Genomic DNA, 26,650 nt, shown 5'->3' with positions numbered 1-26,650 from the left:
ACACCGTGAGGGCTGCCACCTCGAGTTTTGACGAATGTCTGAAAATTAATTTAAAAAGCGCTTAACTTAAGTTTTTAAATAAATTTTAAAATATAATATAAACCTAGAATATGATCAAAATACAAAATAACTCTGGCTTAAATTAAAAAGTGTGCAATTGAATGAAATATGTCAGATTCCTCATACAGTGGACAGTCGAAGTTCTGCCCCCGTTCCTCAAACTGTGTAGCTCCCTGGGATACATTATACGTTCCCATATTTGGAAATGAGACACACTGTTTTTTCGAAACTTAAAAGATCGAGGAACAGAGGTTACATTAAATGCTCTACGAGCGGATTTGTGGGATTTTAACGACGTTTTGTTTTATTACATGCGGGAAGGATCTTCCCCTCTTCGCCAGTCCATTCCTTAAGGGAGGTGGTATTGGCTCAGGTCGGAGGGAAAGAAATTTCAATGCTGAGTGTAATTAAGGGCACAAAGGCGTGGAATTTAATTTAGTATTTTCAAGTGGCTCACCCATATTTGCAGTTTCACCCTCTTGTCGTGCCGGAAGACGGTCTTCACTTTGAAGTCGATGCCGACGGTCGAGACGAACGCAGAAGTGAAGGAGTCGTCGGCGTAGCGGAAGAGGAACGACGTTTTTCCCACGCTGCTGTTCCCGATGATGAGCAGTTTGAACATGTAGTCGAAGTTCTGGTCCGCCGCATCTTTCTGCCACTTGGGTTCCCCTTGCTGCCCGCCGCCGCCTCCCGCCATCTGTCGGAGGGCAAAAGAAGTAGAAAAGACGGTCAGAGGCGTCAGAGGTATAGTTAAAATGGGATGATAAATTTTGCCAGCTGGATGTTTATTTTTGTGCCAAAATTTTACATCGCTAATTTTACAGGCGTAACGTATCACTTGATAATAAATATCATATAAAATTAGTGGTGGAAAATGTAGGAGACAGGTTAAGGATCGATTAAGGATCGGTTAAGGATCGATCGTTAATTCGATATATACGGTCGCACCGTTTTAAAGTCAGTTCATTGTTGGATTGGGAAATAAACACAAATTTTAGGAATTCAATGGTATGTTACTCTATAATGTCTTGTATTCTTTATGCTTTTGGGGTATTAATTTTACATACGATTTCTGGCATGATCGTATGTGCTATGAAACTGTTAGGTTAACGTGAAAAATGTAAACAGGTATGACGATTGCGAAGACTACGGTAGTAGAGTAATTTTGCTTGGATAAATCTTGTCCACCAAAGTCATGTTAAAGCATGGTTATAATCTCCGCTTCTTCATGCAATGTATTTGAGACTCAGCGAGAAATCAGTGCGCCTTTGAATGCACTTCGACCGTCAAGAACAGGAAAAAATGCATTCGTTAATGAAGTTTTTTTTCATGCTGGGAGCGAGATTCCCCTTACTCATACCAACCTTTTGTTATTTTTTTAAGTATTGACTTTTTAGAACAAGTTCCAGTCGCCTCCTCTACAAAAATCTCCTTCATTATAAGAGGAAATGAAAATCTCCAAATAATATAAGGCTTTTAGGATGGATATGGTAATGTCCTTTCTTCATTCATTTTCTTTTATGAAAATTAGTTTCCCTTGAGAGTGTTTTATAATGATGCTGACTGGCAAAAAACTGATTGATTTATATTTTGGCTGAAATCGAGCAAAGAAAAGGGTTATATTTGCACTGCAGGAGTAGGTTTTTAAATGATAATTATATAGGAGGAAAATAGAACTTGCGTCATTTCTTGGCCTTCAGTAGATGGCTGAAAGCATTGTTCATTTGACAAAGTTGAGTGGAGATGTATAATCTCAATTTTTTAAAATTTTGGCATCCTTACTCATTTTTTGGAACTATTTTTGGGTCGTTAATATCTTCGTTTCAATTCAGAAGATGTACAATATGGAAGATATAATATTTTTTTGATCGGGGTTAATTAAAATAATAGTTAAACTAATGTAAATACTGTGAAAAGCATGAGAAGTTGATACGAGAAAATTCAGTTGGTGTATTTGAAACTTCGCTGCCATCAAATCTTCAAGTGATGACGACCTTGGATGACCTCTCCTTTAGGGCTCCTGGGGCTATATCTCGGAAATAATTGGTAAATTTTGATAATATTATATGAAGAACACATCAGCAGTCCAATTCACCTTTCCGTATGAAAATAAAGTAATTTTTAGGCGCTAAAGTGTCACTATCTCCCGATATCCCCGGAAAACAGTTATCAGTGTCTATAATTGTTACAACTGTGAGCGCGATGCGGTATGTTTTCCTCGTTTCCGAGTGCAATGATATTTCGAATAATTTATTTTCTGCACTGAATTGTTGAGGCCTTTACTTTGTAGAATTCCATATTTAATGTTTGGAAGGAAATTTCTTAGCTTTTCTACAAAAAAACACACACTTTATTGCCGACTAGTTTCGGTTACACTGTACCATTTTCAAGACTAGTGATACACATCAGAATTTGCCGGTATATATACTCTGTGGTCGGGTGATTGGAGGGGAAGGGGAGAGGTAAGTGACGGGAATGGTGAAGGAGGGAAGGGATAGGGGAAAAACCAGAGGTAGTTACAAAGAAGAGCGTGGGTTGGCGTCACAAGGATTTTTTGGGGTGTAATAGTGGAATGTCTAGGAGGGGGGAGTGGAAAGGGAAAAGGTGGTCATTAGCAATGGGTTCTTTCCTCTTTACAATTTTTAAAATTTCCAACTGTTCTCTGATGTCCAGCTGTGTTCCTTTTTTGACTCGGTGCAGCAATTCCGGGGTAAAATCCGCTTGGTGGCCTTCCTCCCGAAGATGGGTAGCGAATTGGGACATCCCAGTGTTGTTGTAGTAATCGCGCCGGTGTTCCTCCACTCGTACGGTCAGACTTCTTCCTGTTTGTCCTATGTATTTGGAGTCACAATCACCACACCTTAATTGGTAGACCCCGCTCTTGAGGGCTGAGTCAGTGGGGTCCTTGACTGAAGGTAGCATGCTCTTCAGGTTAGAATTATTGTAAAAGGCCGGTTTTATGTTGATTACTTTGAGTAATTTTTCCAATTTAATAGAAGGTTGGCCTAAATATTTTATACGTCGCCATGACTGTTGATCCGTGGGGGTGGTAGAGTAAATACCTCTGAGTAAGAATTTTCTCTTTTTGCTTTCAAACAAATCGTTGATCAATTTTTCGGTGTAACCATTGGCTATCGCGATTTTTTTGATGGTGGTAATTTCTGAAAGGAGATCTGAGGGCTCTAAAGGGATCGACAAAGCTCTATGCAGCATGCATAGAGCTTTGTCGATCCCTTTAGAGGACAAACAGGAAGAAGTCTGACCGTACGAGTGGAGGAACACCGGCGCGATTACTACAACAACACTGGGATGTCCCAATTCGCTACCCATCTTCGGGAGGAAGGCCACCAAGCGGATTTTACCCCGGAATTGCTGCACCGAGTCAAAAAAGGAACACAGCTGGACATCAGAGAACAGTTGGAAATTTTAAAAATTGTAAAGAGGAAAGAACCCATTGCTAATGACCACCTTTTCCCTTTCCACTCCCCCCTCCTAGACATTCCACTATTACACCCCAAAAAATCCTTGTGACGCCAACCCACGCTCTTCTTTGTAACTACCTCTGGTTTTTCCCCTATCCCTTCCCTCCTTCACCATTCCCGTCACTTACCTCTCCCCTTCCCCTCCAATCACCCGACCACAGAGTATATACACCGGCAAATTCTGATGTGTATCACTAGTCTTGAAAATGGTACAGTGTAACCGAAACTAGTCGGCAATAAAGTGTGTGTTTTTTTGTAGAAAAGCTAAGAAATTTCCTTCCAAACATTAAATTTATTTTCTCACTAAATGGCACAAATTGAACGACGGTCACGAAGAAAGTTAGATAATCACAAAATCAGGATCACACTAAAAAGCAGTTATTTTTAGTCATAAGTTTTCGAACTCATTCTATGGGAATTAAATGGTAATGTTGATATAAAACTTTGATCTCGATGCTTGGAAATTTCAAGGAGAAAATTCATTTTCATTGAACTGAACTACAACCGGGAATTCGCGAATTTGAGCCCGGTCCTCTAGCAAACCAAGAATGGATGGTACAACGAAAGTTACTACCTATTTATATTTTAGGGGATGACTATTGAGGTACTTATTATTCTCAATCGACATCGCTATATTGTTCTTTTTGTTTTTCGGAACTTCTTCTCACTCGCATTTTGTCCTTTTTTATCCTGAACGATATCGGAAAAGATTCCGAGTAATAATTGTTTGATGTAAACATTTTTCAATTACGCTCTTAGATGGGGTTGACATTTTACATCTTTTTGTGTGATTAAAAAAAAAGAAATTTTTTAAATGGGAAAAAGTGGAATGGTTGCCATATGCATCTGAGCCACATTTACGTCCGCCAGAATTCCAAAGAACTCGTTGAGGGTTGCCTCCTACTCATTGTGTGAATGGTGTAGCTGGGATGGAAATGTCTCCAGCAATGCGCTCGCGTCGCTCGCTTCTGAATCCATACTTGGAGGTGTTGTCCATCTTAAGTCCTCGGAGAGAGCGAAAAGCGCTTGCCTCTCCCCCGGAGGAGAAAAAAATGGTTTCCGACGTAGCGACTTCGCGCGAGAGAATGCGAAAAGGGGGATGGATGGATGGAGGGGCTCGCTGTCTTCGAGGTAATCCACGGGGACTTGGGATGAAGGCGACCGTATTCTTGGGGAAGTTTTTCATGTGGATGAGTCGTTGTCTTCCATCCAGTATCCACTCCGAAGCCGGTCTCTGACATATTCTTCTCCAAACTTTTCGTCTATTTACGTACTACATTTGGTCGCGGATTCGCGACACTATCAAACTGCAGTACACTTAGTTTACATTTGAAGATCCCTTGCGCTTTTGGAGGCAACGGTGGATGCGTCTTGTCATCATGGTCTTTCAATTGATATAGGTGATTGAACGATCTACGGCCGTTGAACAGTAGAAAGAAAATAACCATAAACGGCTAAAACTGATAAAAACGGCCTTGGGGAATTTATTTTCTTTCAAACGATCTTTCAAGCTGAGTTTTCTCTCAATTTCATGATTTTTTAAATTTAATCTGTGCTGGTGATATAAAATTATTATGAAATTACTTAATATGTCTGACACGGATTTCATTTGGATATCAGTCATCTAAAAAAAAAGGAAATTTCCACTATGATTCTCATCTGTAATTAAGATCTGCTTTTTGATTTTCATTACCGATTTCGCATCATTACCATATCGGTTTTTGTAACCTGGAAGATTCGCATGCTATTGGTGTGTAGCTTCATTGAGTATAAAAAATTAGGAAGTGGACAAATGGTGGACAAAAATTTTGCCAAAGGAATATGTTATTTATAACTAAGCTATTTTGTTGTTGAAGTTATCAGGGCTTCAGGACATCAGGGCTTGATGACGATGGACGACACGACCATCGAAACGTCGGCAGAGATGGAGAACCTTATCCGGTGGGAAACCCGAAATAACTTCAACAACATCATACGCCGGGAAAACCTCAGATCTTTCTTCTCAAGCTATTTTGGTCTAAAAAACCTAAGGGGACAGTATTACACATTAATATCGGTTGTAAAAATTATATTGGATCTCTTAAAAGTCTTTTTTCTGCTTATAGTTTATAGCTTCTGAATTAATTCGTCCTTTTGGTTGATTTTGACGTTTATTCATCTAAATTGAAGGAGGAAATGAGTCGTTTGCAAAAAACATTATGCGAAATACCATTGTCAAGTGGTAGAAAACTTGAGACGAGAGCAAAGCAGACTTTATTGGGATTAATACCTTGTGCATATTATTAAATTAAATATATTATTCCTTTGCTCTTATTAACGCTTTCCCATAGTATTCTAGTTGAGTGGACTTGATTACTGAGATTTATTCTATCCTTATCCATTCCTTCTAGAAAATATTCCATTTAAAGGAAATTCTCGCGCCTTACGATGTTTGTCTCGAAGGGAATTAGTGCACTAACTGACCGCGGAATTAAAGTTCTTATCTAGTAGAAATTTTTTAATATTTGGACTTGAAATTTAAGTGCCAATTATTTGGCGTTAGCTTGGTGGCGTATTGCCGGCAGAAAATATTTTCGCCCATTACTAGCCATTTATTCGTAGTTAAATATCCTAATATAATTTATATTTCCAACAATGAAATTGGATTTTGAAATTATATAATGGGATAGAATCTTGAGCTACTCACAAAAAGCATTCTTTAACCGCTATGCATAAGTTGCGTAAATTGCCAAATGATTAAACCGGCATTAATGTTGCCTTCTACGTGCAAGGCATCTTCAAGTGAAAACTAAGTTTACCGTAGTTTGATAGTGTAGTAGGTACAACAAATGTAGTAGGTAGACGAAAAGTTTTCTTAAGAATATGCCACAGTGGTCTTGTCGACCTGTGGTTTCAATCTGGAAGAGTGAGGGTGAATGTGTAAATGGGCATAAGGAGCAGCTATTTCTGAAAAAATCTTGTTTTGAAATACGTTTTCTATTAATTCAAAATGTCACATAATACCCGCCGGGTATTCCGACCGCTTCTCGCAGACGAAAATTTGAGTGCCGAAGGAGTGGTCGTGGAAAAATGTATGTGGTTTAACGGGCGAGTTGGAGAGGGAAGGAAATCTCTTTGGGATCCAGTCAGACGTCTCGAGTCGAACTCTTTTGAAAATTTCTGGATTCCTCACGCCGTTTCCCTTTCTCGCCAGCCCCGCGAACACCTTCCACACTTTCACTGTCTGGAAATCGCCTCCCCTGCCCGACTCATGAACACGCCCCCGAGCGCATTAAATATGTAAGCGTCCCACATTCTTCCAGAATCGATTTTCCATCCTGAATCTCGCCCCCACTGCTGTCGGCGAAGATTTCCTTCCTATCTCCCACTCGCGTATCATAGGTAGAGGATTATGCAAAGGAACGCAAACACCAATCGGTGATTTCAGTGGCATCAGCTTTTTGATTCAAATCGTGACTACCGTAATCGCAAAAACTGCCCTCAATGACTGTGATATCACAAAATTGAGATTTACGCGACAATTAAATACTCAGAGAAACGCGAAAAGAAAATTTTACAAAGCTACTGTCATATTATAATATTTTATGTAAACAGGGATAAAATTCATTTAAATTTATGCAAGAAAAATGTCTTTTGGGCCGGGATTTAATATGTCACGATGTTATCCATCATCCGGAGCGCACTTTAATGTATGGTGGGGTTTAATTTTTATCATCCTCCATTTCTCTGAATCTAAATCCATCGTCAAGCTCGCAGACTCTTCGTAGTGGATTACTTTATTTCAACCATTGATTGTCTTACAGAGCACTTGACTACTGTATAGAAATTACATAGCTGAGTTCAACTTGAAATCACGTTTGGAACAATAAAATTAAACATCTTTTTTATTACATGTTACATTAAAATCTGTTGTTTCCACTCTTTCCGTTAGATATTTTGTGAACGCATAAGTGTTGAAATATTTTCCTTTGACAAGGTTAATGAAAATGGAACGATAGACAATATTTCCTGTTTCCCGAATATGACATATCGGCATTGGCGTTGTGCTTATGGCCAGATGAATATTTGTCTACGGCTCGCTCATAAATGAATTCGACTGGAGGTAATCCTGAAATATTTGAGCTGGAATCTAGATGATTATCGGTGATTCCATCGTACCTGGCTAGTGCATTGGCCTAAAATCAGCTTTAACTATTTTATTTTTCATTTATCTTTTTATATATATTCATTACCCCGAAAACTGCACAATGCATCATCGGGGGCTACTACAAATAAAAATGGACGAACACGAATTTCCATGCCCTGAATAGTGGATAACCTACCCCGGCGGTTCTCGAACCCACGACCTTCAGTTTGGCTTGCGATGACTGTACCCCGCCGCCCTTGAGGCCGTAAATCATATCCCATGAAAAAAACCTAATATTTTTTTAGATTTTAATAACTATTACTCTATTTTACATACTTTCTTTTTCCTCTTCGTAAAAGTTAATTACGCACATTAGTCGGTGTACATATAGCTAGCGTCGCCCTACATCCTCCATTCTAGAGATCAACCTCCTGAACCTCTCCTTTAGTATTTATGTCGAACAGAGGGTTTCAAGCTAAAGTAAGGCCCCATGAGGCAAAAAAAGTTGATTAATGGAGGGAGCATGGCGTGCATAATCCCATACTGAGAGGGATGCGACTGTTAGGGAGACTTTAGTGGAGGGAAATGAGCTTCCAAAGGTACGGGCAAGTTGAAAAAGGTCGGGGACAGCTCGCTGGAGCTGAGCGTCGCCTTTCAGAGTTCACTCCTTTGCACGTTACCCTTTCACTCGCGGAGGTTCTCCTTAATTGTCCAGGGGAGAGCTGCCGGGGTAACCTCTCCAAGGGTTTAGAAGTGAAAGAGCCTGGGGGGGAGAAAGTGGGGGACAGGGGTTGTGATGGTGGTCAGGGTACCTCAGGGGACCGTGCCCTAGAGAGGTCTCCAGGGTAAATGAGAGACTGGGGATGGACTCCGACAAATTTTAGGGCTCGGGTCGGAAGAGGTGGTGACCGATCACCTCGGCCGTCGACCTGTCCTCCACGCGCTACGTCGAACTCCACAGGATGCATGAATAAGTAGTCCCCTCCATGAGACTAACCCTAAAAGTCGAGCTAACTAGACCCTCCACAACATCGTATGAAGTACGCAATCGATCATGATCTTACATTCCGTAGCTCTCCTTGAATCCAGTCACTTTTTACGCAGTCACGCGCAAGGCTGCTAAGTAAGTAAAATAAGCGTGCCCTTACCACAACCAAATTTGACTTTGTTTAAAAGATGTTTTTTGTACGTAGAAGCAAAGGTTTTTAATTTGTTACCCAAGTCATGCTTTATTTCAAAGTCTTTGAAAAAGTTTTTGCAAAATGCACATTCTTGGCTTCTCACTAAAGAAAGTGTAGAACAAATATTGTAATAAAATATTGATTTAAATGAATTATAAATACTACTTTAGTTGTTTTTTTCATGTACGCACTTAAGCTTTGTTAGTATAAATTATCAAGGTAACACAAAATGAGCTACACTATGTGTAAAGCATAATGTATTATTATTTTGGATGGTAGCCTCAAACAGGTTATCCTTCGCGGCTACCTAAAATTACTCAATTCTGCTATTGTCATATAATTTGTGTGTGGAGTAATTAAATAATTAATAATTAATTATTATTATTTGCTCTGAGGGTGAAATTTGCTGTGAAAAAAATGATTTGTCTCAGCCGGGACTCGAACCCGGATCTCCCGATTCCCGATCTGGTATGATACCTGTGACAATATTGAGACAACAGAATGTAAGACTTTTACACTAGGGGTTAATATTACATTCCGTAGTACGTAAAATTGGAGTCGATACATTTCTGGAAGCTGGTAGCTTGGTAACCTTAGTGAGTCGAGTGCTTGGCCATTGAACGACGGGTCTCGGGTTCAAATCGTTGTTGAAGCCTTTGAGCACCCCCAAACGAAGATACTCGAAATTCAAGGTGACCAAGGAAAAGAATCTTGCCCGTCTACCCTGAAAGTTTGAAATTCGTATCCCCGTACCCTTTGCTTTAGGTGGCGTTAGCTTTATCGCTACAGCTACATTCTACATTATTACATTCATAAGGAAGGAAATACAAGACGGAGAGAGGCTACGTGGCGTAATATATATATTTCTCATTGAAGCAAACATTATTTTCGTTTGAAAAGAACTGTACTTGTATATTTATGCCGTTCTTAACGGCTGAATATCGCTTCCATATGCCATCAAAGAAGTGGCTATACTCCTACTCTCTCAAAGAGTCAGATATGTCCATGGATAGGTGAAATACAATGACCACGGGAAGTATCTAATGAGTTACGGGGTGGGTACAGTGACCTATGCCTCATATTTTCTCGTCGTCTATCTCATTCCTGGATTCCGACTGCGCAGACTTGCCATGCAGAAATAAACTAGTTTGATCCCATACCATAGGAAACCCGCGGTTAAATGTGGATACCGGAGAGGGATTCATTAGTTATGGGATGGAATAGCGAAGCAGGTAATCGGTCAATAACGAGGCTACTAGCTTCCTGTCTTAAATGATTTCTCCCCTTTATTCCTCCTGCCCCTTTTCTGTTCCGCAGGGGTGTAATTATCCTATTGACAAGAAGGAGCTATATTGTTCAACACAAAGATCACAAAGTTGGATGATACGGGTTCTTCCCGGAGACATAGACTCATAATAATGATATCATTAGGAATGGAATGAGCATGTAAAGAAATCCATCATGTATATAATAATTTATTCAATTAAGTGCGCCGTATGATAATCGGTATTCAAAAGCAGAAAAGTGACTTACTTCATAAATTTAGCACGAGAGCGAAAAGAATTGTCTTCGACTTAATAAATGCTCATTAATGGCCAAACTATTAAAATTAATTTCATGAAGTTTTTTTTATATCTCCGCTCAATGTGTGAGACTAGGACAGGGAAAAAAGGACGTTTTGATGATATTGAATAATTGGACTTTCTCCCTGTCGTACCTAAAACTTGACATCCTTAAAATTTTTATTTAATATACTTCAAGAGCTTACTGATGGTAGAATCTACACCGTTTAAGTCAAGTTGTCCAGCAATGGCGTATAGTAGCGGCGATTTCACGCTGCTGGGTAACCAGCCTAATCGCTCTCCGTATTCATCTACGTCTACATACTACCCCTCAAGTCTCTTAAAAATAGCGTGCGGCAGGGGGTGTTGTGACACCAGCCGTCTACATATTAAAAGCAAGTATTTAAAAAATGAAAAAATTACGACTATCATTTACTAAAGTCCTTTATGGTTCTGGAGAAAAACGATTCTAACCGTATGATTTCCGTGAAGAATAGCAGTGCTGTTATCTTTACCAATGCAGTAGGGAGTCAATTCCTCCACCATCAATGTATCCGTCAAGTCCTTTGGGAATAAATATGGCCTGAAGTCGAAGCGGAGACGGATCTCGGGATAAACAATCCTCTCATTTTGTTTCCCCGGACAGGACGCCGAATCTCTCCTCGTTTAGACAGAAGACGAACGGATTCCGCGTCTCTCCTTTCTCCTTATAAGCCTCTTACTCTTCTTCCCCTTCCTTTTCTCGCTCCTTTCATCGAAATTTCTCTCTCCATCCTCGCACTCTTCCGCTCCTTCCTCTATTCCTTAAGCCCCTTCGGTGCCTACACACTCTACTTCATACTAAATACATAAATCCCCTCGTAATGTTCCACACTTGAGTATTTAGTTTCTCAAAGAGGTTTAAACACGTAAACGAATTTAATAATTGGTGTAGACAGATACGTTAAACGTTGTTGTTCCTATATATCATGCACTCTTTCGCACAATACCTGTTATTTTACTCTCTCTTTCCTAACGTCCATTCAAATGCCCTTGGCTTTATCCTTAGAGACCAAGAGCCATACTCACATCTTTAACATATATTTTATACTATACCTTCTTCTTATTAACTCAACTTATTCATCGATCACTTTGAAATTAAATCTGTTGAAGACTTCTTGACGGGAGAGAACATGGTGTGAATGAGGTGGGTCACTCTTGAAGATGACTTAAGTACGTTGAAACCGCTACGGGACAATAAATACGTAAGTGTGTAACATTAGGAACTATATTTTCAATACCGTTGGCAGCCCAATTCATGGCGATCAAGGGGATCAGGTTAATCCCATCGCTGTCGATCAATCTCATTTTCTTTCTCTCTCAAAGTATTCGACGGATTAGCAAGCTGGAGAAAGAAGTAAAAGATGCTGTGCTGGTTTGCGGGTTTAGGGAGATATATGCTGTGCAAGAAGCGAATGGTTCTAGATAAGGCTTGGGCGATTCATCGGCGAAGTTTTGGAAAATGTCAAAGAGATATAAATGTGCCTGGTACCCGACAATTATTTTTGAACCTTTGCGATGAATGGTGGTCCCATAAAAATCGTGATGTTTCGCCTTATAGCAAAATTCACAATATCGCGATAAAATACCGCAAGGTATGAACCGATAAATATCACCATATGTCATCGGATAAATATCCGATATTACGTTATATCTTCGGATTTCGATGAGGGTCTCAGCGGACGGGTAATTTCTAGAACAATTCAAAACGAGGTAACTTTTGAGATGGCTCTCCAATGAAAGTTTTTATTTTTAGCCGGTCTTCCAGCTTAACAAACAAAGCTCTAAAATAATTGACGAATGACTTAAAGCCACTAGTATACCTACGCACATCAAACCTCAGAAGCGTTATCGCTGAGAGTATTTGCATATCACCAATGCGCCATAGCAAATAATGAAGCGCCTCCATCAATAACAACGACCTTAATCTGCCCCTGATCGGTTATAACCCGATTCATCTTGAAATTAAATCGGAAGGTAATTTTTTTAGTGTGATAATTTTACCGGGGCTGATAAGGTGATATTAACCTTTCCGATATAAATTATCATAATGAGTAACTATTGACATTAAAAATAATGGTATTCCGATACAGAATTTTTAATGTCGTCCAGGCCTAGGTCCGAGAGCGAGCATTTTCCCGCCCATTTCTTCCATTTCGAGGGCAAAAAGTCAAGAAGGCGCGGTTGAATAGGCAAGCCAGGAGGAAATGAAAGACGGAAAAAAATAAACGCGAGGAGGCGGCGGAAAAAGAGATGGTTCGAATAGTGAATCTCGCGTCGGGGTCACAATTCGAGGGCATCAAGGCGAGGGGTGGGTGTTGGTTGTGAATGGATGTCTGGGACGAAGAGGTTTCTCTCGGAGAGAATCGAATGCGACGGCAAAACACAGTGCGGGGGAGGCACAATGGGAAAGGAGGAAGAGCGTAGTTGGGGGGAGGGAGGAGTCGTATTATGTCACACAAGAAAGGGAAGGGTTTGCTTGGAGACGCGGGGATCAGTGGAAGAAAATTGAGAAAAATAGCTGCAGCCTTGAAGATTGAGATTTAGTGGAGACGGATATATACACTGGGTCTGTGCGTGGAACTCCATCTTTTTGGTAACAGAGGGTGTCTGGATACGTGTAATATGGCCATCTGTTTTGGAAAAAAACATTGAAATCTTATCAGGTTGTAGGGCAACTTTAGCTTCGCAGTTTTGATTGACTTTATCAGCTGGATTGTTAACTTACTTGCAGGGGTATTATGTTCTTTCAAAGTATGAATTTGTAAAAGTAGTGCGACAAGGCTGTACATTGTCACCCGTAATTTTCAACGTTTACATTGAAAAAGCCATTAATGAAATCAAAGAAAAGGAATTGGTAGTGAATATCCATGGAGAAAAAATTAGCATGCTAAGATTTGCCGATGACATAACCGTTATAGCAGAAACAGAGAAGGATTTGAAAAATATTCTGGTTAATATGGGTAGGGTAATGAGTAGATATCAACTGAAAATAAGCACGAAGAAAACCAAGATCTTAGTATGCAGCAGAAGAGAAGAAGTCAAGACCAACATTAAAATAGGGAGGCAAAAACTGATAGAGGTGGATGAATTCTGTTATTTGGGAAGCAAGATAACTAGTGACGGGAGAAGCAAGAAAGAAATTATCAGCAGAATAGCCCAGGCGAAGAGAGCATTCCACCAAAAGAGAGACCTGCTTACAGCGGGAAACCTAAATATGGAAGTAAAGAAACAATTTATAAGAGCCTGCACCTGGAGTATGCTCCTATACGGAAGTGAGGCATGGACAATGACCGCAGCGGAGAAAGCAAGGATAGAAGCCTTTGAAATGTGGTGCTACAGAAGAATGATGAAAATCAAATGGATCGACCGAATTAGTAACGAGGAAGTCCTAAGAAGGGTAGGAGAGAAGAGAAGCCTCATGAAAACCTTAATAAGAAGACGGAACAACCTTATAGGCCACATCTTGAGACATGATGGCCTGATGAAGACAATCGTCGAAGGACAAGTGGAAGGCAAGAATGGAAAAGGAAGAACCCGAACAAAATATATGGAACAAGTAAAGAGAGATGTGAAAGAGAAGAAATACGTTGGTGTGAAAAGATTAGCTGATAGGAGAACTGAGTGGAGAGCTGCGCCAAACCAATCCTAGGATTGTTGACCAGTGATGATGACAACAAAACCAGTAAAAGGTTTTCAATGTAGGATAATTTGAAGAATAAGCCATTAACACTGGCATTCGTAATCACGTTTCATTTAATTAAGTAAAAAAATGAAAATTCCCCTATATAAACTTCGGGTTGAATCACTGATTCAGTCAACGTAAATATTATTTTTAGTTTTCATTCATTGCTTAGTACTCCTTAACATTCCGATTGTATATGTGCATGGCAGTTAAAATGTTTTTTTCCTCTACCAATCACTCAACTACTTATCCCTGGGTCCTTCTCGGGGGACATCTCCTTAAGTTTTTCCCGCCTTTATATTACCCGATTTGCTGTGTCTTGTGATATAACTTGTCCAGTGGGTATTCTTCTATTCTTTCTTAATTCCTCTCCCATTCTTCGGTACACTTATATGTTGATTCCTAATGAAATATCTGGAAGGAAGCAGCTACCGGTCACATTGTTGACTCTTTAAGGTTTTATTTTTGGGTGAAACCAAGGTGAAGTAAAAGGGCGACGGACATTTTCGTTTCAAACACTTAATCCTGCCCAGTTAGCCTGAATAGTAAGGGTTGTGGTTACATTGGTGGTGTCGGTGTGGTACATCTGTGTGGTACATCTGTGTCGGTGCGGCACAGACGACGAAGTGACTTTAAGTGCGGTGAAACCGAAGTGCCGCAAAACTTAAGGGTTTTCCTAGCGTTTTTAAATTCTAGTTGTTCCATATCCCACAAGTGGAAAAACCATTGGAATTTGAAGTCAATTTAGGTTCTTCAATATTACACCAAGACTTAGGGAGGACGCATCACTCCCAGAGCGAATATATTGTCTTTTTTGGTTATGCATTACTATTGCACTTAACTACTTTAAAACTTAAGTTTTCATCTTGAAAATTTCGGGATATTTGTAGAATAACTTTAATAACATTTGATTTCATCTCGAATATTTAAAAATTCTTTTCTGAGTAAAAACCGTGGTTACATTTTCAAAAGTGATATAAACGCAAAGGTTGAAGAGGGTCTAGTTTATATGCTCTCAAACCTTATGGGAAAGAGAATGTTTTAAACGAGTAAAATGCAACGAAAAGGAAACGGTGAGCCTGAGTGATGCTTCCTCTTAAATTAATCGATCCAGTCGTAAAATGACGGCTTGAGTCCAGTTCAAGAGGAATGGCTTGTTTCCTCTGAAATTTTACACTTGTGGGTGACTCCGTAGATATACACCATTATCTTGTCACTTAAAAAAATACTACTTTGAACTTAGTTATTTAGTGAATACGGGAGGTGTTCCTTGATGGTAACGTAAAAATAACAGTTTGAGGAGAAAATCGATATTGCTAGGGATTAAAATTTTCCTGTGGGAAAAATATTCTTAGTATCAAGCCTTCAGGTATCGATTATCTCGCTCCCTCTTTCTTCGCGGGGAGACAGAAAGTTTTCCCATGGTGAAAAACGCGGGAGTGGGGGAGAAGGAATGTGGTAAGATTGGGAGTGGTTCGGTTGAAAGAGGGGCGTCAAATAAAGTCCCCTGGTGCGGGCGGGAATCTAATTCGCTTTTGCATTGCTGTCAAATACTAAGCGTACCGATGGCCATTTGCATCATCGAAAGTCAGTCAAAAATCAGTAGATTGGTTTCACGCAGCTCTCCTCTCAGCTCTCCAATCAGTTAATCTTTTAACACTCATAAAATTCTACTGTTTTACATCCCTCAATCATCTGCTCCATGTATCCGATCCAAGGCCTTCCTTTGCTGTTATTCCCATCCACTTTTCCGTCGACGACTGTTTTCATCAGACCGATGTGCCTCATTAGGTGGCCGATTAAGTTGTCCCGTATTCTTGTCAAAACTTTCAAAGGGCTTCTTCTCAATTACTCGTCTTGAGACATCCATATTAATCTCACGAGATATCCTTTTGATCTTCATCAATTTTCTGTGGCACCGCTTACAGTCTTCCATCGTTGTAATTCGTTGTATTGGTAGGGTGAGCTATCTGGTGGAGGGAAAGCTGGAGGTTGGGTTATTTAATCCCTTGAGAGAAGAAACAAGGGAGGTTAACCTTACTATGCCGTTAGTCTGACTTTGACGAAAGGCTCCTAAGGGGCCGCGGATCGATGTTCATTCTGACCAACAAGATTAGATGGAATCCTTGAAGAACCATCAATACTTCATCCAAGCAGGAGACTTCCTGTGATGATTTGTTTGTGACCACTGGTTTTTAAACTCGATCCGCTGAGATGGTTAGCCTGAACGCTTTCATCATATTTGCGATATATCTTGGAGGGGAACATATCGGTTTTAATGGATATAACACATGAAAATTTAAAAAAATTAGACATGACTGTAATATCTTTTCTTAGCATAGCAGTATTTCAAAACCCTCAAGGAGTAGGCTGAAATGGCTGAAAGAAAGGGCTTGAGACTCCTACCCTACTTAATATTGGACATTAGCTCTCTATCTCTACGATTGCGCTAGTTATCCAGAAAATTTACAATAATTTTATTCATATTATGTGGCTACATGACACTAGTGTTGCAGCAATATTTCACGTAAAATTACAATAGAGCGTGTTACTTGAATATCTTGGGAACAATTCCTTAAAGTTGATTTTCTCTTTGATCGGCTCAGCCTAGCTGATTTTTAGAGGGAAAGCAATAGGAAGGGTGGTGCCGAATTTGAGTGATTTTTTTAGGGTGGCAAGAGGCGCGGTGGGCCAGGGGAAGGAAGGCGGCGGCGCGTTGTCGGGCGCCGGAGAAGAGAGGGAAGGAAGCCTCGCATCCGGGATCTGTAGACAAAATTCCCTCCACCCCCCACCCGGAATCTTTTTCATACTTTCACTTCGGCGGCAACGAAGGCGCTGCTCCGCTAAAGGAGAGGCAAGACTGGAGGGATGGGGAGACTTTGGACCACAAACCAGGTCTCTTGATCCTACATACACCATCCACCACTCTCACTAACCTCCACGACTTCTCCCCGCCCTCGTTTTTCCCCTCGGCTTCCTCGGAAGTCGTCGAGGACATTCAAATCAATGGGAGCCTCTGAAGATGGTCGCTACGGCGTCCAAGACTCCTTTGAAAGACTTTGGAGGATGAAATGGTCCCATCAAGTTCGTGATGTCAAGGCTATGCGAATGAAAGCTGATCTCACTCACGTTTCTGGGGCCATGTTTGATCCAGTTTCTGCTGGTTGCATCATTTTTGAGTCCGTAAGCCCATACCCAAGACCTTTCTTGGAGCATTTTCAGCCTCCTACTCGAGGATGTTGCATTGTGTGTCAGGAAGAATACTTTTTTATTGTCACGTCTAAGATTTTTTACAATTAGCATGCGTATAACTATTACATAACAAAATGCTCCGATCTGAAAAAGGAATATTTTTTAAGGTAACTGAATCTATTGCTATCGTGAGGGATTGAAGCTGAAATAACCATAATTAAAACTAAGGGGTTGTGTAATAATATATGTCGGAGAAAATGACAACGGATGTAATATTACTGGCCTATAGTCATATGCCTATAATCTGTTTCATTAATAATCTTCCTGCAATAAGGAAACACATATTCTCTATTCATTTTTGTAGCTCTCTAATTTCTACGATTTTGCTCGTAATCGAGACTTTTTATAGTCATTATATTAACATTTATGTGGCATCTTGAAACTTTCGCAGCAGAAATCTATCACGTAATATTACAATAATGCATGTTGGTTAAATATCTTGGGAAAAATGTCTTAGATTGGCTCACCCTATGAAGAGTTTAACGAACAAACAGGATTTATTGTGTTCTATATTACCATTTGAATCACCATTTCTGATCTGAGTCACCATTATTCACGATGCTAGGGAGTCAAGAAGTATGGCGGTATCAGAGTTTAGTAATCTCTTTTTCTTCTCAGTCCTTCCATCTCATCTCCGAATGCAACTTAGAGGAGTGATGGCATCATGATGACTCAAGATATGCAAATTCGATAGCATTAGTAAGAAACTGATACTTAAAAGACAAGGTCAACTTCAACGTATACTGTATTGGAATATTGATCCTCCTCCATGAATTATCCAGCTGGTTTGGTTCATGTGATGCATATGAGGTTTTCCTGGGTACATCTATGCGGTAACGAAATTAGTCTTCATCTGAAATGATGATTGCGACTCACTTCGAACCAGGGCCATTATGAGTGGCCCCTCCTATTTCTAACCTTTCCTCCTTCATTAATAGATCATGCTTAATTCCTCATTTTCCCCTTGTGTAGCCCTGCATGTATTTTCTGGAAAATAATCTGGCTCCTTTCGTACACCCGTATCGTATAATCATTTGAATGACGACTTTAATTAAGTGTGGTTTGACACACAATACTTTACATCATTTCTTAAAGAATGAGTAGGGGGGAAACTGGGTACTGACTTGGTACTGGGACTGGGTTGTGACAATTTTCATTTGATTGCCCTTAGCTCTGGAAGTAGGCTACTAAGCTGAACAAAGAGTGTTTTTTGTTCTAATTTGGGCATTATTACACACTTAAATATTAAATTTGTATCACTGAATACAATTGTTAGCTCATAGGAGCACGTTAAAAAAAAATTATAATGTGCCACAACCGACCACACCCTAAGGGCAGTTGTGATAGTACTTCGGTTCGGTAGTGACAGGTTTAAAAAATACTCTAAAATGGAATGAAATCATTTTATTTGCAAGAAATATTTAATATAAACAGCATAATCTTCTTTCTGAAAACATTGCAACTTAGTAAAAAAATAAATAAAATATGGGAACACTTCAATAATTTACAACTAATATAGCCGTATAGTATCTAAAATTATTATGCCAGTGTTAACATGTACGCTATAGTTAATACATCAGTCTTCATCAACAATTAGAAGTTGAGTAAATGTATCTAGCTATGCTTTAAAGGAATTCTATGGAAATTTAAAGTCCACAAGGAGATAGTCCAAAATTAAAGTCCGCGCTTCGTGTTAAGTATTTTGATAGCTGCTGCTGTTGTTCTGCCGAAAGGCGAAAACACTTTGTTGAGAGCAACATACCCCATACTGAAAATGCTTTCATTTTCACCCGCACCAGGGCTACCACGTTTAAGAACATATCTTAGCAAAGAAATTCGATTAACTCTGCACAATACCGCATTTCTCCGTAAAGAAGTCTCTCGTTTCACTTCTTTGTAACCGTATCCATAGTGCAAAATGCCACATTGTCCTCTTCTAGCTTTTCTCACGCATATTCTGGGCATCCAAAACAGGAAAAAACAACTTCTACTTGAATCACAACCGTACCCAAGAAAAATGTCACAGCCATACCCAAGCACTCTTTCGCAAAAAGAAAGCCATGTCGATACAAAATAACTTCCAAACAAAGTAATTCAGCTATTGAACCAATTACATCTATCTTAAGTTGCGAAAAAATACTGAAATTTCTATTTACATTCATATAACAAAAATCATCACAATAAATCGAACAAAAGCATACTTTTGAGTGCTGAAAACTAATATGGGCCCCTGCTAGCGTTTATGGCGCGCGATGGCTGACGCAATACTGTGACATAGGTTCAGATGTGCAAGCTGCTCCACTATTCTCTTGCATAGTCCGCTATTCCCAATAGTTTTGCTAGTAGGACGACTGTCACTACCGTACCCTGGCACAACCGTACCCAGTTTACCCTACATTTAAAAATAGTCTTTAAATGTCACTACGTAGGTTTCCGCGGTGTCGAGGTTCCAATGTCTCAATTCTTCCCGTGCTACCAATTACCTTTTTTCTACCAAATTTTCTACCGCGTTGTTGCTGTTGCGTAGGCTGTTGGTTTAAGATAAATGCTGTCTTAAACCAACAACCGATCGGTAGCACCGGAAGAATGGAGACAATGGTTTGTAAATATTTAATGTGTCCTTCGTCTTGTGATATACGTTTTATTTTAGCATATTTATTTCTCTTGTAATGTCATTTACGTGTGTGACTAATTTTCCATTAATAGAAATTAAATTTTAACTTTTTTTGCGCATTTAAATATTTTTGCTTACTCTTGATTGTGAAGGCTTTGTTTGAATAAAGGTCTGTTTGAATACAGCTGCTTAGGCTTATCGATAACATTCTTAAATTACATCAATTTAGCTGTCCATTCATCATAATATTATATAAAAGCGCTAATCTCGGTATGATATGTTTTGTTAAATTTAGCGTTTTTTACCAAAATTAGCCAAGCTGAAGTCGGTGGTACCTTTATTAGTTTGATAACCGTTTTAATCGTGGGAAGAATTCGTAAGTTTTCAACTTCATGTTTTTCTCAGTGGGGTAAGCAATTTTATTCGAATTATTGGAAAGGCTAATCATCAATTTGGGTATATTATTTTTTAATATGACGTTACAATAATGCATGTTACTTGAATATATTGGGAACAATGCCCTAAGTTTGCCTATATCTTTGATTCGCTCACCCTATGTAGTGTTTAAAGAACTAACAAGATTTAATTTGTTCCATGAGGAAGAGCATGCGCATGAATATTTGATTTTTCAGTGTAGAGTCACGATTATTCACGATGCGCGGGAATGAAGAGATGTGGCGTTATTATGAGCACTTTCCTTCCATGTAATTGACCACGCCTTCATGGATTTAAATGGTGCATTTTGATATTCACGTGCAATTACGCGTCTCGTGCAAAACAGGCTTAAGGTCTTGTACCTATCCATCCTTTCGCTAGTATTCCTCTTCATTTTCTCTCTTTGCGTGCTTTGCACAAATTCGCCGTCTCTCACTTTATCAATTCTTCCATTTTATTCCATACTCTTCTCATTCCGCATTCGCCTCGCGCTCTTCACATTTCAGCCAGTTTCGATTTCCCAGTCGCCGTCTCCGGCCTTCTCTTTCTCGCCCAGCATTTTCCTCCCGACTGACTGGCCCTTGCTACAGTTCCTGCCTCAGGGAGTCCTAGAATTCCACCCGTCGCTTCCCTTCCGAAAAACATTGCTATCCCAAACATTCCTTTCAAACCCATTGTTTTCTCCGTTCTTCTCGCTCCGTTCGCTATTTCCATTCTCTTTGATTTCCGCAAACCCACATCTCCCAGTTTGTTTTCATGAAATGAGAATAGGGTTGAATCACAGGTATTATTAAAGGATTCGATCAGGCATGGATCAGCGTAGGAATTTGGAAAACGTAAATGGCTTTATTTTCCTTTCTAAAAATCGTAGGCATTTTAAGAAGAAATTTATACTTTCTCCTGAATTGAAATTTTCAAACATTGAAACTCCATAAGGCAATATCGGGTTTTATCACAGCTATTATTAAAGGATTTGATCAGGTTGATGTCAGCGTAGGATTTTCGGAAACGCAAGTGGCTTTATTTTCCTTCCTCAAAAACCTAAGACTTTTTAGGAAGAAATTTCTACTTTATTCAGTATTGAATAAAAAATTGAAAATCCATTTGGCAATATTGGAATTTTGGTTTGAAACCACATTATGTGGTCATTCGCTGGGTCAAATCTAAGTCTGACCTGGCTAAGTGAGGCTAGAGATCCCTGCGGACTTATCCTCTGGCCATTCACACATTCAGGGAGGGGAAAAATTCCAGTCCGTGGGCCACCTTTCGCTTTACCTGGGGGATTATTATTTATCTGTAAGCTTCACTCAGGATTTAAACCCGGTATCTATCTTAAGCTCACCGCTTCACGCACTGGGTCATTTATGCGGTCGAAACAGCGGATATTGGTTGACTTTTCACATAACGTTCAACTTTTTCCAAAGTGTATGCCAAGGTTCAAAAAAAGTTTTCAGGTGCATCTAAAAGTTGAAGTCACAAAAAATCATGCATTTAATGAAGCATGATTAGCCCACTTTGTCCATGTAACATCCGCGAGAAATTCGATTTTGTTTTTCATTTTCTCTCAGGACTGCGTTTAAGAAGATGTTTTTTTTGTGCTAATTTTGGATAGATGCTATCTAAAAAATATCACCCTTGTTCTGTAATTGATGCATATTTTTTTACGGACGCTAGGGCATTCAGCTCGTTTTATTTCTTTTATGTTGAGACTGTGGGATTGTCATTTTTTAAATTTGAGAATGGGGGACGTGTATGTATTTAAGCATTAAACGTTGTCTTGTAATCAAAAGTGAAGGGAATGAGTCAGACAGCCACAATCGTTAACTTGGTCCGCGCCGTGTGATCTTGTTCGTTGTCGTAAACTGTTGCTGGTCCGGGGATGGAAAAACATGGTACACTCAACGGCCGTTGACATTTTGATGGATAGGTCGCGTCATGTCGAACAATAAAGCAAACTGTGTCCTTGTTTCGGGTGCTTAACACCTCCTCAGTGAATTTTAAGTCCTCGCGCTACATGTTCATGGCATCTGATCTCATGTATAACATTTAACCCCTCAAAAATTCCCCAAAAATCACAATCCATTAATGCATTTAATATGCACGATGCTTTTATCCTGCTTTTGCTTCTGCGAATACAATGGTTTCCTGTCCTTGTCCATTATTACGAATTCTAAACTGAATTTAAAAATTTTACGTTATTTTTAATGAATTTAATTTCTGATATTGCGGTCGATTAGTGTTCTATAAATTTTGTAAATGGTCTCAATATGATTTTTATAAGGAACATTATTGCTCCTCAAACCTATAAAAAATACGTTGGTGGTATGGTGTTTGATCGTAAGGCGGTGTAGCATCACGCGCAAATTGTGCAAACGATTTTCACCACTTGTTAAATTTTGCCTGTCACTCACTAAAATTTTAACTGTTATAATGAAAAAGACTTAAAATTTGAATTATATAAGTTAGTACAAGTTAAAGGAATCAGAAGAAAATACTTAAGTAGATCTTATGAATATGCTAGAAACTAATGAGGTGGTGGCAGTGAAGATATGTAATAAAAATTAAAAAAGATTGCTACACATATCTTCGATTAAATACGTATAAATTAAGTTAAACTCATAGTATTTTAATAATGTTATTCGTATAGAATTATCTTCTAAAACATTTTCCCTAAATTGTATACTCGCTGTTAAATACTTCGCCTTAATGTGTAGCAAAACGTGCCTAAATCACTGGTATTACTTAGATAGGTTAATGTAATATTAAATTTTCAAAAAAGGTGAATTGCAGATACTAAAATGGCCAAATACCATGTACTTTAATATAAAATGTTCCTGTTGACAACTATGCACTACATATACCCAGTTTTACCATCCTAATTTACTATTTTTTCCTACTCGTGTTTCAAATTAAGACAATCTCTCGTAAAAGCGGTCATTGAAGATTTCTGTTAATTGTTCCTGGGCGATTAATTTTTGCTTATGGAAAAAGATGAGCTGTATTTATCTTCCAATCGAAATTACTCTGAGTGAAGGCAGAAATGGCAACGTTAACGTCCTTCTCGGTATGCATAACACTCAAAAATCTTTTTTAATGCGCTGCTCGTTGTCTGAAAGTGCTTACTTGGATTTCTCCCTTTTTGTTTATGAGCTTTTTTCGTGCTTTATTTTTGAAATTGCCATAATATCTGTCCTCCTCCCTATCGTCACTGTCTCAAAAAATTGTAGCAAGTTCGCGATTATATCCGAAGCATATACTTCTGGATTTACTAAGAGATAATTTGCATTAATGCTTTTGGTAAATAAGAAAGAATCATTGGACCATATAAATGAGAAAGAACCATTCTTCCGAAGAGGAAAAAGGCGCAACTTTCATCTTGAGGGAAAAACTAAGTTTATCCTACCTTTATGAAAGGTATTGGCTTCTTTTTCGTCATGTTAACTTAATAAAATGAAGTATATCCCAAATGAATATTAAATCGTCAGGCGTTTTAGCTCTCCTGTTTTTGTATGCTATAAAATGAAAAAAAAGGTAAGTTCTTTAACCGGCTAAAATTATGAGGGAATTTCATCCGACTTGCTTGGAGATTCCGTACTTAATTCCAGTTTACAGCAACATGGCTTAATTTAACTTAATATCACCCAGACCTCTGATTGAAAAATCCCACAAATTAATGCTTAGGCCGTTTGCCAGCCGTGAGACCGATCGAAAAGAACTTTCGTTTCTTTATTCGATACAATCTGTCACTGAAACTATCGATAGAAATTACAGTTCTACTTACTATGGACTACTTTTAAAAGGAGCTTGTGCTTTTCTCAGCTAATGACGATTCCGAGTCCGAAGTACGCCGCACTAGAAATGCTCTCTTCACTTCAGTTTTCCACTCCGCATTTAGGCCAAGTTAAGTTTGATTCAGTTGGTGTGTACGAGTCCGCAGTGGCGGATCTATGCTCCCCCTCCCCCATCGAGAGGAAACATATGCTAGATAAAATCGAAATTTGTGGACGTTACCACTTTGCACAAAAATATTGGGTTATAGTTTCCGGTAAATTTACCTACTATTACGATTTGAATTACAAATTAGTTTTAAACATAGGGAATATTCGTATCTTTTTCTGTCAAAAGATTAGCCTAAAACAGCAGTTTTTGTACCTTGAAAATATCCCAAATTTCCGAAATTCCCTCCCTTCTAAGCTGGGAAGAATTCCCCAGACTCCCTGTTGACTTTTAAATATATATTTCGTTTTTCCCCGAAAATGTATGGCAGGCTAATTTGGGGGTTTATTATTTTCCACATATTTCGTTGATAGCGAGCTCACTCGTTCCCCCTCTTTGGTCCAAACCTAGATCCGCCACTGCGAGGTCTTAGCTAGAGGGCGAATTCTCATCGGAATGCACCCACTCGTACACGTGGGCCGCGACTCCGCTCCTCCGAATCCGTTCCTTCCAATCTCTCTTCCTCGTCTCGTCACTTCACTTCCCGGATTCATTTCCCTTCCTTCCATCCTGTCGTCGGCAGTCGCCCTTGACCCCTTAATTACAGGTGACCCGCGGGGCACGTACCCCTCGCCGCTCCGGCAACCCTCTTAGCTCGTCCCTCTCCACCGTTCGTCCTCTCCATTGAGCTCTATGAATGAGGCCCGGCTGCTCTAGCCTGCTCCGCCGGCTATGGCGTTCTCGAGCATCGCCAGAAATTAGTTTTTACCACGAAAAGAGCTCTATTTTCGCTTTAAGTTTTTTTATTAATTTTGTTTTCGAAATTATTCTCAATATTAATTCTTAAAAGGAATTGTAAATAGTATAATAATAAAAGGTTAGACGATTTATTTCTAGAATATGCTTCGTTTTTGAATTTACGGTAATGCATGTAAGGTTTATTTTTCCTCATACATATTTCGTTGATATATTCAGCTAGCCCACTCGTTCAGCACGATATTACTCCACGGTTCGTCTTCTCCAATACGTAAAGATTTCAGCATGTTGGACTTGCTGTGCAGTATTTTGGAATCTCCGCCGATATGTCACCGCATGACTCAACGATTCATAGTTTCTTGTGAGTAATTAAGAGTAATGGACCACTAAAATAGCTGGTGATAAGTTTTGGAGGAAAAATGTGGAATATGAAATAGATTATGAAAAAATGGAAAAAAATTCTTAGATTTCAGTTTTTCATGTGTTTTTGGAAATTATGGACTATGATCTAACTCAAATGGAGTAAAATTCACTTTTTTCCTGTTCTCTTTGGATCTTTTCTATGGAATTACATATGCGGATTCCAGTGATTGCTTCAGCCATTGTAGCTCTCAAGAAAGATTTTGCGAAAAGAGACAAAAAATGGATGATTTTCATAACACTTTACTTTAATATAAAGTGAGTGTAAGTGCAAAGTATATGTGAATTGATTATATGGTGCTTAAATGCCTATGAATACGGGGATCTGGGCAGCTTAGTGAGATGAGCGCTTGGCGCGTTATCGAAGGATCCCGTGTTCAATTCTCGGTTGAAGCCTTCGGACGCCCTAAAATAAAAACCCTCTAGCAGCAAGGACAGAAATTGGCAACCCTACCCTGAATATTTTATATTCGCACACCTTTGGCTTCGCATGGGGAGAGCTCAACTCTCACCTATTCAAAACATCTTACCGTTGAATCGCTGAGTGAGTGAGGGGAATCTGAAATATGAAGTAAATGATGAAAACAAATTATTTTATGTCAGTTTTTCTTGTTTTATTGGAAACTGAGGACTACAATTTAACTCGTATGGAGAAAAAAATATTTTATTTTCGTTCTGTTCGAATCTTTTCTGGCTCATATATATATGCGAATTCCAGCAAATTGCTCCAACCATTGTGTCTCTAAAGAAATACTTAGGGAATAGGAACGTAATTTAAAAAAATAATACATTAGAAAGTTTGTATTTATAAGTTTAGTCACCGTTAAATTTTCACGAAGTGGAGGCAGAAAATATCGAGTTCGTTGCCAGCTGTGCGCTCGTTCCCTCCTTCATCAATTCCAGACTCTTCACTCCCTCACCCCTTCTTTCCTTTTTCTTCATTCCCTCTCTTTTTTTCCTTCCCATCCGAAAACCTCCGGTGCCTACATCTCCCTCTCTCATCCTGTCCCTTTCCGTTTTCCCTCTCCACCAGCATATCCCTTCGTTGTCCTGTTTGCGCTTTTCTCCTCGATGGCCGTCGTCAGCCGTACCCTTCGCCGCG

At 39.3% G+C, this 26,650-nt stretch overlaps 1 protein-coding gene across 3 annotated transcripts in view; it reads right to left on the bottom strand.

The window, feature by feature from the left end:
- The window catches only part of LOC124158974 (ras-related protein Rab-3), a 251,557-nt gene that overhangs the window by 21,673 nt on the left and 203,234 nt on the right, over positions 1-26,650 (bottom strand). For all 3 annotated transcript variants that reach the window (XM_046534442.1, XM_046534434.1, XM_046534427.1), the window contains exon 2: positions 518-757. In XM_046534442.1, the coding sequence (XP_046390398.1) occupies positions 518-757 (240 nt within the window). The remainder of the gene's footprint in view (positions 1-517; positions 758-26,650) is intronic.

This window comes from Ischnura elegans, chromosome 1, assembly GCF_921293095.1.
Source record: "Ischnura elegans chromosome 1, ioIscEleg1.1, whole genome shotgun sequence".
Lineage (NCBI taxonomy): Eukaryota > Metazoa > Arthropoda > Insecta > Odonata > Coenagrionidae > Ischnura > Ischnura elegans.
The sequence above is the reverse complement of the archived record's forward strand: the minus strand, read 5'-3'. Positions and strand labels throughout refer to the sequence as shown.